The sequence below is a fragment of the Salvelinus sp. IW2-2015 genome, linkage group LG7, assembly GCF_002910315.2.
Source record: "Salvelinus sp. IW2-2015 linkage group LG7, ASM291031v2, whole genome shotgun sequence".
In the NCBI taxonomy this organism is placed as follows: domain Eukaryota; kingdom Metazoa; phylum Chordata; class Actinopteri; order Salmoniformes; family Salmonidae; genus Salvelinus; species Salvelinus sp. IW2-2015.
The window spans coordinates 20,440,779-20,457,937 of record NC_036847.1 but is presented as its reverse complement, the minus strand read 5'-3'; the positions used below and the strand labels follow the sequence as shown (position 1 = coordinate 20,457,937).

The window sequence follows — 17,159 nt, the reverse complement described above, 5'->3', positions numbered from 1 at the left end:
CCAAATTTACACCTCTGCTGTCTTCAATCAGGATCTCAGCGACCACTGCCTCATTGCCTGTATCCGTGGTCAAACGACCACCCCTCATCACTGTGAAACGCTCCCTAAAACACTTCTGCGAGCAGGCCTTTCTAACCGACCTGGCCCGGGTAGTTGAGGATGCCTGGTCATTCTTTAAAAGTAACTTCCTCACCATCTTAGACAAGCATGCTCCGTTAAAAACATGCAGAACTAAGAACAGATATAGCCCTTGGTTCACTCCAGACCTGACTGCCCTCGACCAGCACAAAAACATCCTGTGGCGAACTGCAATAGCATCGAATAGTCCCGCGATAGCAACTGTTCAGGGAAGTCAGGAACCAATACACGCAGTCAGTCAGGAAAGCAAAGGCCAGCTTTTTCAAGCAGAAATTTGCATCCTGTAGCTCTAACTCCAAAAAGTTCTGGGACACTGTAAAGTCCATGGAGAACAAGAGCACCTCCTCCCAGCTGCCCACTGCACTGAGGATAGGTAACACGGTCACCACGATAATCCGTGATAATCGAAGACTTCAACAAGCATTTCTCAACGCTGCGGCCATGCCTTCCTCCTGGCTACTCCAACCCTGGCCAACAGCTCCGCCCCCCCGCTGCTACTCGCCCAAGCCTCCCCAGCTTCTCCTTTACCCAAATCCAGATAGCAGATGTTCTGAAAGAGCGCAAAACCTGGACCCATACAAATCAGCTGGGCTTGACAATCTGGACCCTCTATTTCTGAAACTGTCCGCCGCCATTGTTGCACCCCCTATCTCGAGCCTGTTCAACCTCTCCTTCGTATCATCTGAGATCCCAAGGATTGGAAAGCTGCCGCGGTCATCCCCCTCTTCAAAGGGGGAGACACCCTGGACCCAAACTGTTACAGACCTATATCCATCCTGCCCTGCCTATTAAGGTCTTCGAAAGCCAAGTCAACAAACAGATCACTGACCATCTCGAACCCACCGTACCTTCTCCGCTGTGCAATCCGGTTTCCGAGCCGGTCAGGGTACACCTCAGCCACGCTCAAGGTACTAACGATATCATAACCGCCATCGATAAAAAGACAGTACTGTGCAGCCGTCTTCATCGACCTGGCCAAGGCTTTCGACTCTGTCATCACCATATTCTTATCGGCAGACTCAGTAGCCTCGGTTTTTCTCTAATGACTGCCTTGCCTGGTTCACCAACTACTTCGCAGAGAAGTTCAGTGTGTCAAATCGGAGGGCATGTTGTCGTCCTCTGGCAGTCTCTATGGGGTACCACAGGGTTCAATTCTCGGGCGACTCTTTCTCTTATATAGCAATGATAGTTGCTCTTGCTGCGGGCGATTCCCTATCACCTCTACGCAGACGACACCATTCTGTATCTCTCTCTAGGGCAAGTTGGTCAGGATAATGTCTATTAGGGTGCCCATGTTTACGGATTTAGGGTTGTACCTGGTGGGTTCCTTGATGATTTGTGTGAGATTGAGGGCATCTAGCTTAGATTGTAGGACTGCCGGGGTGTTAAGCATATCCCAGTTTAGGTCACCTAACAGAACAAACTCTGAAGCTAGATGGGGGGCGATCAATTCACAGATGGTGTCCAGGGCACAGCTGGGAGCTGAGGGGGGTCGGTAAGCATGCGGCAACAGTGAGAGACTTATTTCTGGAGAGATTAATTTTTAAAATTAGAAGTTCGAACTGTTTGGGCATAGACCTGGAAAGTATGACAGAACTTTGCAGGCTATCTCTGCAGTAGATTGCAACTCCTCCCCCTTTGGCAGTTCTATCTTGACGGAAAGTGTTATAGTTGGGTATGGAAATCTCCGAATTTTTGGTGGCCTTCCAAAGCCAGGATTCAGACACGGCAAGGACATCAGGGTTGGCAGAGTGTGCTAAAGCGGTGAGTAAGACAAACTTAGGGAGGAGGCTTCTGATGTTGACATGCATGAAACCAAAGCTTTTTCGATCACAGAAGTCAACAAATGAGGGTGCCTGGGGACATCCAGGGCCTGGGTTTACCTCCACATCACCCGAGGAACAGAGGAGTAGTAGGATGAGGGTGCGGCTAAAGGCTATCAAAACTGGTCGCCTCGAGCGTTGGGGACAAGGAATAAAAGGAGCAGATTTATGGGCGTGGTAGAATATATTCATGGCATAATGTGCAGACAGGGGTATGGTGGGGTGCGGGTACAGCGGAGGTAAGCACTGGGTGATGATAAGAGAGGTTGTATCTCTGGACATGCTGGTTATAATGGGTGAGGTCACCGCATGTGTGGGAGGTGGGACAAAGGAGGTATCAGAGGTATTAGGAGTGGAACTACGGGCTCCATTGTGAACTGAAACAATGATAACTAACCCGAACAACAGTATACAAGGCATATTGATATCCATCTGCGGTGGAAGGTGGCCAAGCTACAGTGGTGTTTGTTCCGAAAATCGGTCTTCTCATCAAAACATCCGAACGGTTTGGCCTACGTGTCACACACACAATGGTGTTCTCCATTTTGCTCTACAACCCCCACAAGCGTCACGGGACTCTGACAACTTCTGTCTGTAGCGTCCGAACAGTTTGGGCTACACACTAATATGACCCCTCTATGGAAAGGTGAGACTTCCACCAAAACGTACGTTGATTGTTTTGCTCTAGGATGCCCATAAGCCTCACAAGACCTGTCTGAAGGTAGCCCGGTAACAGTTTTTTTTTTTAATGTTAGCACTTTGTTAAATATGGTTCAATGTTTAAAAAAAATAAAAATACATTCCTGATCGTACTTATATAAGAAAGCTATAGGACACTTTAAAACAACATTTTGATTACATTTTGTGCTGTTTTTTCGTGTATGAATCCGTTAAATTATTATATCAAAATATATTTTATATTTGAGATTTTTTTAAATAGCCACACTTTGCCTTGATAGCTTTGCACACTCTTGGCATTCTCTCAACCATCTTCATAAGTTAGTCACCTGGAATGCATTTTAATTAACAGGTGTGCCTTGTTAAAAGTGAATTTGTGGAATTTCTTACCATAATGCGTTTGAGCCAATCAGTTGTGTTGTGACAAGGTAGGGGGGTATACAGAAGACAGCCCTATTTAGTAAAAGACCAAGTCCATATTATGGCAAGAACAGTTCAAATAAGTAAAGAGAAACGACAGTCCATAAGGCTGTAATGTAACAAAATGTGGGGGAAAAGTCAAGAGGTCTGAATACTTTTCCCAAGGGGTTTTTATGCACATCCAAAACTTGATTAGTTTAATAAAGTTTTGGTGATTAAGACTTATTTCAAAGAGGTGTCACAAGCCAAACCCTTATCGATAGTCTTGGCTACTTGAGTCCGACGCAACGGATATACTGCTTTCTCAGGAACGGGCCAAAATCCCTTKATTTGTGTGAACAAAAGATGGAGAAAAGGGGGGGGGGGGTTTCGGGCTGCCTTCTGAGAATTCGTAGGCGAGTGAGTAAACTCCCATTCATCTGTTCTATTGGCCAACGTGCAATCATTGGAAAATAAAATGGATGACCTATGATCAAGATTATACTACCAACGGGACATTTAAAAACTGTAATATCTTATGTTTCACCGAGTCTTGACTGAACGACGACATGGATAATATAGAGCTGCCGGGATTTTCCATGCATGGGCAGAACAGAGAAGCTAGGTCTGGTAAGACGAGGGGTGGGGGGTGTGTGTCTTTTTGTCAATAACAGCTGGTGCGCAATGTCTAATATTAAAGGAGTCTCGAGGTATTGCTCGCCTGAGGTAGAGTACCTTATGATAAGCTGTAGACCACACTATCTACCAAGAGCATTCTCATCTATATTATTCGTAGCTGTCTATTTACCTCCACAAACCGATGCTGGCACTAAGACCGCACTCAACCAGCTATATAAGGCCATAAGCAAACAAGAAAATGCTCATCCAGAAGCGGCGCTCCAAATGGCCGGGGACTTTAATGCAGGGAAACTTAAATCCGTTTGACCTCATTTCTACCAGCATGTGCAACCAGAGGGGAAAAAAACTCTAGACCACCTTTACTCCACACGCAGAGATGCATACAAAGCTCTCTCCCGCCCTCCATTTGGAAAATCTGCCCATAATTATATCCTCCGGATTCCTGCTTACAAGAAAAAACTAAAGCAGGAAGTACCAGTGACTCGCTCAATACGGAAGTGGTCAGATGACGCGGATGCTACGCTACAGGACTGTTTTGCTAGCACAGACTGGAATATGTTCCGGGATTCATCAAAGGGCATTGAGGAGTATACCACATCAGTCATCGGCTTCATCAATAAGTGCATCGACAACATTGTCCCCACAGTGACCGTACGTACATATCCCAACCAGAAGCCATGGATTACAGGCAACATCCGCATTGAGCTAAAGGCTAGAGCTGCCGCTTTCAAGGAGCGGGACACTAATCCGGATGCAAACAAGCAAAGCGTCAATACAGGATTAAGATTGAATCCTATTACATCGGCTCTGACACTCGTTGGATGTGGCAGGGCTTGAAAACTATTACGGACTACAAAGGGAAACCCAGCCACGAGCTGCCCAGTGATGGGAGTCTACCAGACAAGCTAAATGCCTTTTATGCTCGCTTCGAGGCAAGCAACACTGAAGCATGCATGAGAGCACCAGTTGTTCTGAACGACTGTGTGATAACGCTCTCGGTAGCCGAGGTGAGCAAGACCTTTAAACAGGTCAACATTCACAAAGCCTCGGGGCCAGACGGATTACCAGGACGTGTACTCCAAGCATGCGTGGACTAACTGGCAAGTGTCTTCACTGACATTTTCAACCTCTCCCTGACTGAGTCTGTAATACCTACATGTTTCAAGTAGACCACCATAGTCCCTGTGCCCAAGAACACTAAGGTAACCTGCCTAAATGATTACCACCCCGTAGCACTCACGTCAGTAGCCATGAAGTGCTTTGAAAGGCTGGTCATGGCTCACAACAGCATCCTCCCGGTTACCCTAGACCCACTCCAATTCGTATCGGCACCCCCTGTATATAGCCGCGTTATTGTTACTTTTTTATTTAAAAAAAAAATATATATAATTTTTTTACTCCTATTTATTTTGGTAAATATTTTCTTAACCAACAGTGCAGTTCAAAAAAGTTAAGGGCTTGTAAGTAAGCATTTCACGGTAAGATCTACACATCTACACACATTTTGAAGAAACGTAAGAAACGTTATTTAGACTTCGGCCTCAGAAAGCATTCATGGCTGAATCCTGTATTTGTGACAAAGGGTTAGATCACAGGTGTAAACAGATCTCCATTTCCAGCCATGTCAGTCAGTGTTGCATGTATTCAGGATTCCCATTGTGTCGGAGGATCTGTTTAGAATAACCTGGCTGACTGTGTTAGCCTGACAGCCTTTGTTAGTGTGACTCATGATGACTCATCATAAGAAGGGAATAGGCACAGAGTCAGAGCGGATAGAGTTTCCCGTTAATTTGGTGTTAACCTTCGTACCGGTGTGTGAATATGGAAGGTTGGATGAGGTAAAGCCTGTGTGCTCATGCCTCCAATAGCAACATTTAAGTGAAGCACACGCTGCAGTGCACTATGGAACGCTGTTGTCCCGGTAACCATAAAATGCATTGTACCAACTGTCCTTTCCGGTCTCCCCCTCCCTTAGAAAATTCTAGAAAACAGTGCTCATTCATCTGTGTGTACKAAAAATTTAAACGAGCAAAAGATGGCAATTAAATATTTGTTTAAGTCAGACAATGAGGCAATTCCAGTTTCAAGGATAAGAACTACTTTGTTTAGTTTGGAAATAGAAGAATGACATCGCACAATGTGCTGTAAGATTCCAGCCTTTGATTGTTGTTATGCCGATTCCCTCATCTTTTGGTACCAATGAAACACTGTCTTACGTCTCTGCCATCAAATCTGGAATGAATTTTACATTGAGAGAAATAGGTTGCTATTGCCACAGTTTCTCATCAGGTAAAATAAAAGCAGATAAGGCCCTCTGTGTCTGATGCGATGAGGGGTGAGGGCACCCTGTCAATCTGCATGTTTGGCTCAATACATGTATTGTGTGTTTCCAGAGGGCTGACTGCTGAGGACCAGATCGCCCTGCTGAAATCCAGTGCCATCGAGATCATCATGCTGCGTTCCAACCAGTCCTTCAACCTAGAGGACATGTCCTGGAGCTGTGGTGGTGGTCCTGACTTCAAYTACTGCGTCAACGACGTCACCAAGGGTGAAATACATGTACACACACACACTCTACACACTGTATGTACACTCCCCTCTGCATGTTTAAATTTGGCTCTATACTCCAGCTTTTTGGTTTTTAGATCAAATGTTTCATATAAAGCAACMGTGCAGAATGTCACCTTTTATTTTAGGGTATTTTCATATCTGTTTTACCGTTTAGAAATGGAAGCACTATGCACAGTGCATTTGGAAAGTATTTTGACTTTCATTTTGTTACGTTATACTTATTCTAAAATGGATTAAATAGTTTCCTCATCAATCTACACACACTACCCCATAATGACAAAGCAAAAACTGTTTTTTAGAAATGTTTGCAAATTTCTAATTTAAAAAAAGATATGAAATATAACATTTACATAAGTATTCAGACCCTTTACTCAGTACTTTGTTGAAGCACCTTTGGAAGCAATTACAGCCTCCAGTCTCTTGGGCATGATGCTACAAGCTTAGCACACCTGTATTTGGGGAGTTTCTCCCATGCTTCTCTGCCGATCCTCTCAAGCTCTGTCAGGTTGGATGGGGAGCGTCGTGGCACAGCTATTTTCAGTTCTCTCCAGAGATGTTTGATCGGGTTCAAGTCCGGGCTCTGGCTGGGCCACTCTAGGACATTCAGAGACTTGTTCCGAAGCCACTCCTGCGTTGTCTTGGCTGTGTGCTTAGGGTCGTTGTCCTCTTGGAAGGTGAACCTTCACCCCAGTGTTTCTGAGCGCTCTGGAGCAGGTATTCATCAAGGATCTCTCTACTTTACTCCGTTCACCTTTGCCTCGGTCCTAACTAGTCTCCCAGTCCCTGCCGCTGAAAAACATCCCCACAGCATGATGCTGCTGCCACCACCACGCTTCACTGTAGGGCTGGTGCCAGGTTTCCTCCAGATGTGATGCTTGGCATTCAGGCCAAAGAGTTCAATCTTGGTTTCATCAGACCAGAGAATTTTGTTTCTCATGGTCAGAGTCCTTTAGGTGCCTTTTGGCAAACTCAAAGCAGGCTGTCATTTGCCTTTTACTGAGGAATGGCTTCTGTCTGGCTGCTCAACCATAAATGCTTGATTTGTGGAGTGCTGCAGAGATGGTTCTCCCATGTCCACAGAGGAACTCTGGAGCTCTGTCAGAGTAACCATCGGGTTCTTGGTCACCTCCCTGACCAAGGCCCTTCTCCCCCGATTGCTTAGTTTGGCCGGGCGGCCAGCTCTAGGAAGAGTCTTGGTGGTTCCAAACTTCTTCCATTTAAGAATGATGGACGCCACTGTGTTCTTCGGGGACCTTCAATGCTGCAGAAATGTTTTGGTACCCTTACCCAGATCTGTGCTTCTACACAATCCTGTCTCGGAGCTCTACGGACAATTCCTTCAACCTCATGGCTTGGTTTTTGCTCTGACATGCACTGTCAACTGTGGGATCTTATATAGACAGGTATGTGCCTTTCCAAATCTAATCAATTGAATGTACCACAGGTGGACTCCAAGTTGTAGAAACATCAAGGATGATCAATGGAAAGAGGATGCACCTGAGCTCAATTTTGAATCTCATAGCAAATAAATGTAAATAAAAGTATTTCTGTGTTTTATTTTTAATACATTTGCAAACATTTCCACAAACCTCTTCGCTTTTTCATTATGGGGTATTGTGTGTAGATTGACATTTTAGAATACGGCTGTAACATAACAAAACAACAGAAGAATTCGTAAGTATTTGAACAAATTCACTTATAGTGTATTAAATTAGTCAAGAGTTTAGTATTTGGTCCCATATTCATAGCACACAATGATTACATCAAGCTTGTGACTCTACAAACGTGTTGAATGCATTTGCTGTTCGTTTTGGTTGTGCCCAATATAAAAATTAATGGCAAATAAGGAATTCTCATTTTGGAGTCACTTTTATTGCAAATAAGAATAGATGATGTTTCTGAATGCTTCTACATTAAAGATGCACTATACAGAAATTGCTCCACCATTTCTTTGTTGCTAAAATTCGAATAGTTTTTACAAATTTTTGTTTGTGACGAAAATTTATTGTACCATGTAAACCGCTGTGAATTATATTTTCCATAAAGAAATATAGTATTTTCTGCTGTTAAGCTGGTGTACAAACCCGAAAGTAAAAGACGCAAAAACGAAACTTAAGAACGGGAAATAGAAATAGCGCACATAAAACAGATCTACCGCTTCTTAGACTTGCTTTCAATGAGAATGACAGACAGATCTATAACACACTGTTCTAAGTTGAATTTTGTCGGGTCGCCCAAAAACGGACATATTGCAGCTTTAATGTGGATGCTACCTTGATTAGGAATAGTTGAGCAATAAGGCCCGAGGGGGTGTGGTATATGGCCAATATACCACGGCTAAGAGCTTTTCGGCACAACGCAACACGGATGAGTGAGAATGTTAGAGGCACAAAGACCATACCCCCCCCAAAAATGCTAACCTCACCTGTTATTGGTAATGGTGAGAGGTTAGCATTTTGGGGGTGAKATTTTCTTTATTATTTTGGGGTATAATGATCATTATTCAAGATTCATTCATTATTATCCCTAATCATGGCAGCATCCACATTAATGTCCACATTTAATTTTTTTTATAAAAGTGACTCCAAAATGACACTTATTCACCATTCAGTTCCTATTGGGCAAAGCATAATACAAAGCACAACCAGAACAAACTGCAAATGCATTCAAGAAGTTTGTAGAGTCACAAGCTTGATGTAGTCATTGTGTGCTTGGAATATGGGACCAAACACTACACTTTGACTACTTTAATACACTAAGTGAGTTTGTCCAAGTACTTGGTGTACCTGGAGTATCGAGACAAATGTAAACATTTTAGCTTCACTGTCCAAATAAATATGGAGTACCGTGTCAAACCACATGAGCACACACTTACCCACTGTCGGCCCCTCCCTGTAGCGGGTCACACTCTGGACCTGTTGGAGCCACTGGTGAAGTTCCAGGTGGGCCTGAAGAAACTCAAGCTCCAAGAGGAGGAACACGTGCTGCTCATGGCCATCTGCCTGCTGTCTCCAGGTATCTACCCGCTTGCTGTCATGTGTGCTTGTTGGTGTGCTTTGCATGCTTTTGTACATGTTTGTGCGCACGTGCAGCATCTGTTTGTATGGTGTTTTTGTGTGCATTACCCTCTCTCCACCCCTCCTTTTAAGGGCCTCTCTCTCCTCACTTCTCCCCTCCCTGTAGATCGACCTGGGGTGCAGGATCACGCTAAGATCGAGGTTCTCCAGGACCGTCTGTCGGAGGTGCTCCAGGCCTACATCAGGGTGAACCACCCAGGAGGACGGCTGCTCTACGCCAGGATGATCCAGAAGCTGGCCGACCTGCGCAGCCTCAACGAGGAGCACTCAAAGCAGTACCGCTCGCTGTCCTTCCAGCCAGAGCACAGCATGCAGCTCACCCCGCTGGTGCTGGAGGTGTTTGGGAGCGAGGTGTCATAGCAGCCCCTCTGATCCCTCCCCATGAGGGACCCCCTAGATGGCATTGAGTTGCTGGATGGAAGGTTCAGCGATGGAAGGGTATCTGAAGGGGGATAGCCGAAAGGACCTGATAGTCACACTGTCAAAGAAGGTTTTGGGGGGTTAATTAGGGGATAATGGGTAAAGAGAGGAGTGAGGGGCTTTGATAAGGTTGGAATTTCCCATTGATAAGAAAAGGGAATTTCAAACAGAATGTATTTATAAATATATATACATACATAAGCTAATATCTATATAAAAAAAAAGAAAAAATGAAAAAAAAAAAGGTTATTTCGATTAAAACAAATGGATGAGTAATCTAATGTATATTATAGGATATGTAGGCCCTATTTGTGTGCATATGAATGTGTGTATGTGTTGACATGGTGTTTCAATTGTAAAAAATGAAATGCATGCATACAAGCATACACGCACAGACACACCCCGAGTAGAGTGTGAAGGGCCTTCTATTTTTGAAGTTTGTATATTGAATGACCACAAGAGGGTGTTGTGCACAGGCTCTGACTGAGTGTTTAGTAGTGGGACTAACATCTGTGTTTAAGTAACAATTAATGGATCGGTTAATGTGTAGGCTACACGGAATATGTGTGGAAAATCTGGAAACTATTTGGATCTGTTGCCCCCTTCAAAATATACACATTTGCCACTCTAAAAGCTCTTGCCTTCATAAGAGGAAAGAGCAACATGTTTTGGGGTCATTTTCATTATGGATTATTGGCTCGCTAAAATGAAATGAGCTAAACTAACCTAGTAAGGTGGCTAACGGCCATGCCGAGAAGTTAGCCTTTGCTAAATACATATGTACAGTTGAAGTCGGAAGTTTACATACACCTTAGCCAAATACATTTAACTCGGTTTTTCACAATTTCTGACATTTAATCCCAGTAAAAAGTCACGGTTTTAGGTCAGTTAGGATCACCACTTTATTTTAAGAATGTGAAATATAAGAGAATGATTTCTTTCAGCTTTTATTTCTTTCATCACATTCCCAGTGGGTCAGAAGGTATACACTCAATTAGTATTTGGTAGCATTGCCTTTAAATTGTTTAATTTGGGTCAAATGTTTCGTGTAGCCTTCCACAAGCTTCCCACAATAAGTTGGGTGAATTTTGGCCCATTCCTCCTGACAGAGCTGGTGTAACTGAGTCAGGTTTGTAGGCCTCCTTGCTCGCACACGCTTTTTCACTTCTGCCCACAAATTCTCTATAGGATTGAGGTCAGGGCTTTGTGATGGGCACTCCAATACCTTGACTTTGTTGTCCTTGAGCCATTTTGCCACAACTTTGGAAGTATGCTTGGGGTCATTGTCCATTTGAAAGACCCATTTGCGACCAAGCTTTAACTTCCTGACTGATGTCTTGAGATGTTGCTTCAATATATCCACCTTCATGATGCCATCTATTTTGTGAAGTGCACCAGTCCCTCCTCCAGCAAAGCACCCCCACAACATGATACTGCCACCTCCATGCTTCACGGTTGGGATGGTGTTCTTCAGCTTGCACGCCTCCCCCTTTTTCCTCCAAACATAACAATGGTCATTATGGCCAAACAGATCTATTTTTGTTTCATCAGACCAGAGGACATTTCTCKAAAAAGTACGATCTTTGTCCCCATGTGCAGTTGCACACCGTAGTCTGGCTTTTTTTATGGCGGTTTTGGAGCAGTGGCTTCTTCCTTGCTGAGCGGCCTTTCAGGTTATGTCGATATAGGACTTGTTTTACTGTGGATATAGATACTTTTGTACCCGTTTCCTCCAGCATCTTCACAAGGTCCTTTGCTGCTGTTCTGGGATTGATTTGCACTTTTCGCACCAAAGTACGTTCATCTCTWGGAGACAGAACGTGTCTSCTTCCTGAGCGGTATGACAGCTGCGTGGTCCCATGGTGTTTATACGTGCGTACTATTGTTTGTACAGATGAACGTGGTACCTTCAGGCATTTGGAAATTGCTCCCAAATATGAACCAGACTTGTGGGGGTCTACAATTTTTTTCTGAGGTCTTGGCTAATTTTCCTTTGATTTTCCCATGATGTCAAGCAAAGAGGCACTGAGTTTGAAGYTAGGCCTTGAAATACATCCACAGGTACACATCCAATTGACTCAAATGATGTCAATTAGCCTATCAGAAGCTTCTAAAGCCATGACATCATTTTCTGGATGTTTTCAAGCTGTTTAAATGCAGTCAACTTAGTGTATGTAAACTTCTGACCCACTGGAATTGTGATACAGTAAATWATAAGTGAAATAATCTGTCTGTAAACAATTATTGGAAAAATTACTTGTCATGCACAAAGTAGATGTCCTAACCGACTTGCCAGAACTATAGTTTAACAAGAAATTTGTGGAGTGGTTGAAAAACTCGTTTTAATGACTCCAACCTAAGTGTATTTAAACTTCCGACTTCAACTGTATGCAAGCCTACAATCAGTGGAGGGAAAAAAACGGTTGTCCTCTTTAGTCAAACCTGTCTGTCATGATGTAATAATTACTGTAGTAATTACGCAAACTTTTTAATCAAATTTGAAGATGCTTTTAAGGCTAGATCAAATTATAATCACAATAAAATACAATCACAAATTCACTCCCACCAGTTTTGTTTTGAGAGACGTTTGGTTTTGAATCACAGTAGTGTTCTGCAGGTCTGGCTCTCCCTCTTGTGGTCATTGCCTGTAAATACCACTTGTTATTTCTGTACATAAGGGAAAAAGATGGCAAATACTAAGATAATTCAGTTGAGAAGAATGCTCTGGAGATATATGCAAAAATGAGATGGACTATTTTCTTATGTTGTACGTCTCTTTGACATCTCAATAAGCTTTGACAACTATATATCTATAATTGTTTTGATGCAAACTCATTACTTTGGACTGGTTTGATTTTAATCAAGATTGTTTCCTAAAATCAGCGTTCATTCAGCTGCGTCAAGACCTTCTCGCATACCAAGGAGACGTTCTGACTCAACCTGCTGCTCTATAAAGCTGCTCTGTAAAGCTGCTCTGTAAAGCTACCATACCGTTGGAACCAGGAAAAAGACAACACAATCATGCGCTTTACTACTAACACTGCCTCAACTCAAACTGACAAGGATACAGGCCAATCAATCAGTCACCGTAGCGACGGGCATGCCTCTCTTCAGCAAGCCAACCAACGCCTCTTTTTCTGCAGTAGAACAGCAGCCAGCCTCGCAGGACTCTTCATAGCTTTAACGTGACCGCAGCCATTCAGGCCCAACTCAATGGTTGTAGTGCACCAAGGGCTGATGGGACTGAATTCGTGTGTAGTGGCTTTGAATATGTCACTCCGATAGGTGACGTCCCCTACCTAGGAAGTGACTGACACTGAACTGATCTAGCGAGGAGCGCTTGGGGAGTTGGACTCGGGAGTGAACCCTGAGACTGTATAGCAAATTTAATGATGAATTTTAGAATAAGAATCATAGAATACCGGTGTGCAGAGCGTATATTGATGTGTCCTCCTCCCGGCCCAAAGTGGTTTTCTCACACTGCAGCCCTTGTCCAGACCCCACTGTGTGTAAGCCAGGTCATGTGGAGACAGCTGGCTTTTTTTTAACCTCCTATCACGTATGCATAAACCAATGTAAAGGAATGTAGGGAAGATGGGGTCAGGGGCTCTAATGGGAGGAACTCCTCCAAGAGCTATCTGCCTGCTGCCAAGCTGGCTCAGAAAGACACACCCCAAAAACTGCACCCCTCTCTCCCGACGCAGGTCAGCAACTTCACCTCGGTAGCCTTACAAAACTCTCAGTTCAACATTTAACAGATACCTCATTGAAGCTGAAAACGTTCATAATAGCATAGAAGGGAACCAAACGTAACACAGTGACAAACACACACACATGCATACATCCACACACACGCCATGACTTTCTCTTCGGAAACCTCTGCAGTGTTCTGTTTTTCGTCAAGTTCTTTGTTTGATGTGAAACTGCCTAGAGAGATGCGTTGCAGACCCAGTATAGAGGGATCCCATTGTTTTCACACAGGGTGTCGGTCTGTTTTTCTTTATCACAGCAAGACAATCATGTGTACAAGAGGCAGGCCGCAACATTTCACATAAAAAACTATGAGTCATAGTGCGTCTGACTCAATGGTTGCCGCTGTGTCCAGTCCTGATCAGTATTGTTATTGAGAGGAATAGGTGATGCTGAGGTATGACTAATAATATATATATKATGCAGTCACCATGGCTGATTTGAGGCAGTGTCTCTGTGATCAGTGCCTTGTCAGGTTTACCGACATTAAATAACCTGACTTGGCAAAAATATTACATAGAAGGAATAAATGTCTTGTTTCAGTGTAATATTAAGCTCTGTAAATGGTTGCAGACAGATTCCTGATAAGGCGATGCTCACAGCGGTCCAGCCTACGTTTTTGGTGGCTSTGTTGTATTCCTCTGGTGACGTGTGAAACCAGCTGAATTCTGAATAGAGTTGCAAAAAACTTTTATTGAAAGTTCCTGGAATTTTGCAACCATAATCCTGAATCCCAGTTAGAGTTGATTGTATACAGAGTTGTGCCGCCAGGCGCTGTGTTAACCAAAACAAACTACCTCTCCCATCCGCACATGTATTTTTGGCATGATTGTTTCATCTATTTTAACACTAATTCATTTTATTTATTCCTTTTACTTCTCAAATGCTGGATGATTTACCTCAACACATCTCAAAATAAGCCTACAGATCAAGAGGGGGCTGTCGCCACTCCACGTCTCTTAGTGTTGGGGGGGTTGAAATGGCCCCTCTTGTTAAGTGTCGCCTTCAATGCATTTATGCTAACAACTTGGTTTGGACAGCTTGTAGCTGGGATATTATGACATTGCTTCCTCATGCTAGAGGCCTCAGTTAGCGTCAGTTAGKAATCATACATCATACACAGTTAGTAGGTGTATGATGTAGTGTCAAGATTTATGAAAGGTTTTAGGATCCCAACATAACCGTTTCATGTCTTGATGTTTTAGTTGTCTCTGTGTTGCGTCTTTGCCATTGCTTGCTCAGGCTGCTCTCAGCAAAGTGTTCTACTGCCCCTCTTACTCATAGCTCATCGTTCTGGAATCCAGGTCTTTATTGTAAAACGCTGACGTACAAGACACAGCCCTATGGTGGCACAGTGCTTTACCAACAAAGCATGCTGTTTAAATGTTTCGGACTCAAGGAAGATGTGTGTGTATAATCATACGTTCCTATGTCTTTATTTTCTTCTTGAGAGGCAAAGTTTTTATTTGGCTAGAGAGCGATGAGAAAAGAGATGATGGAATGTGTATATCTCTGAGGAGGAAAGCCTCTTTTAGTCTGTAGTCATATTGGTCACTTTTGGAATCTTTTCGTTTTGCTGTGATCATTATCTGCTACCTCTTAATATGCGCTTGCTCACACACATGTCACAAATAAACACAGAACTACAATATGTGCACACACTCGGTGTCCACACTTTCACCAGCAGTTTTTGCCAATGATATACTCATGTTTCTGTCTCTGTGCTCTGACTTACGTCTGAATTCTATTACTGATGATCACTATAGCAAATCTGCAGTGATGTAGGCATCGCAGGGTCATTAAACATTTTGTCTTTTAACATTGAATGCACATTTTAGCTCCGTTACCTTGGTGTGCCTAGAACCCAGAGCCTTATTTTAGGACAATATCAGGGGTTTAATGAAAAAATGACTTTTTTTTCTGTTTTAAGACCTTGTTCAAGTGGCTTTTCACAACTACATTCCTTTTGTCAAATCAATCTTTAGTGGTTTAGAGAATAACTATCAGCTCACCCCTTCTGGGAAGCACATGTCAAATAATGATCCACCGGACGCAAATATGCCTCACATCTTTAAAGCTATGGGGCTCTCTTTAGACAGATTTCTTAAAACATAGGTGATGATTTAGGGACGTACGTAAGGCTAACATAACATGTATATAGACACCATGTCACACCTGACAGTTTTTATTTACTACTATAGACCATCATAGTGCATTGCTCTGCAGAGAGGATGTGGTTCAGTATATTTGTGTGAAATATAACAAATGGCCATTCTTCCTCATTTATGTTAAGTGCCATACTATGCTAACGTAGTTGTTATTAGAGCCTATGTATACTTCTGCCAAATACAGTTGGTACGCTGTATGTAGCGAAAGGGTCACTGGAATGGAAGGCGGTGTGAACTGTTCTGAATCTTTACTCCTATTGGATGCCAGTAAATAGTTGTTAGCAAGCACTAGTGGTCGAGTTCTCCTTTTGTATGTTTGTTTATAATCCRAACCGTTTTCCTTGATGCGTTCTCAAAGGACAATATGTTACTATTGAGTTTATGAAGTAGCATCTAAATTGATCTTGTGAAAAGTTGGTCCAAAAATGGTAAACTGGTAAACTCTTGGACTAGTTGGATGTGGAATTTTGTTGACTGTGACTTCTGCTAGCCAGACCATTTCTCATTAGTAATCAACCATTGTAATTGATCTCAAAGTCCCAAGATAAGTACTTGTATACATGCACACCATGTAATTCTCAAGACTCAATGCTTCAAACTGTCTTTCAACATAGCCTTGTCATTGATCTAATTGATAGTATTATCATTGTCTTTGTTCAATCACCGCCCGTTCTGTATCTTTTACGTTTCTTTTATTCTTAAGTTGATCCATTGTACATTGATTTATGTGCATTGTATGTAGTATATAATGTTTTGGAAAATCACAAATAAACCGCTGTAGATAATGCAAAGATCATGTGTATTTTCCTATTTTCTCAAGAAGAAACATACTATATTTGTTACCCTCAAGGAGGGCCTGTATAAGTCTTGAACATTGAATTCATTTGTATACATGGCACAAAAGCTCTTGCTGTTTATTGATGCCTTCCTCACCAAAATAATTGCTCTTGTTTTGTCCCATTTGGCCAGTAGAGAGAGCTAGTCTCCTGCTTAGTCAACTTCTTTCTCTCAGTCAACTGGCCCTCCTCCCCAGTCATTTTGGGACTAATGTGAATCATGCATATATGAATGGGTTCTAGGGATCAGCAGTGGGGAAAACGGCCGAGTGGGGAAAATGAATGAGGGTTTTGTTTGTCAGTGCACATACGTAGTTGGTTGGTGGTTGTGATCATATGGCTTGCCTTCTGAAAGTTTAACATGTGAGATTTGTAAGTGCAATTCAGTGTGTGTGGGTGTGTTTTTTTTCTTCTTTTTTCACCCTTTACACATTCAAATTGGTTCCCATTATCGCTGAGCAGATGCACTCACAAGGAGGAGGAGGCCGGCTGTTTGGCTTCTTTTATGAAAGTCATCCAAACATCATTAAGCCAATCTCTGCCATGTGACTATCGAGAATGACTTCGATGTACAGGAGTCTGTACTTCCTGGGAGAGGCAGAGAGATGGTTGAAGAAAAGGAGAGACAATTCTGGGATATTTCTTTTGAGATGCAAGAGA

The 17,159-nt window shown here is 43.0% G+C and overlaps 1 protein-coding gene across 5 annotated transcripts in view; it reads left to right on the top strand.

Annotated features, from left to right (window-relative positions):
- Positions 1-16,454, top strand: part of LOC111966563 (vitamin D3 receptor A) — an 88,997-nt gene extending 72,543 nt beyond the window's left edge. For all 5 annotated transcript variants that reach the window (XM_023991306.2, XM_070444517.1, XM_023991308.2 and 2 more), the window contains 3 exons: positions 6,071-6,225; positions 9,147-9,263; positions 9,432-16,454. In XM_023991306.2, coding sequence (XP_023847074.1) covers positions 6,071-6,225; positions 9,147-9,263; positions 9,432-9,685 — 526 coding nt within the window. In that variant the 3' untranslated portion in view covers positions 9,686-16,454. The remainder of the gene's footprint in view (positions 1-6,070; positions 6,226-9,146; positions 9,264-9,431) is intronic.
- Positions 16,455-17,159: the final 705 nt, after the last annotated feature.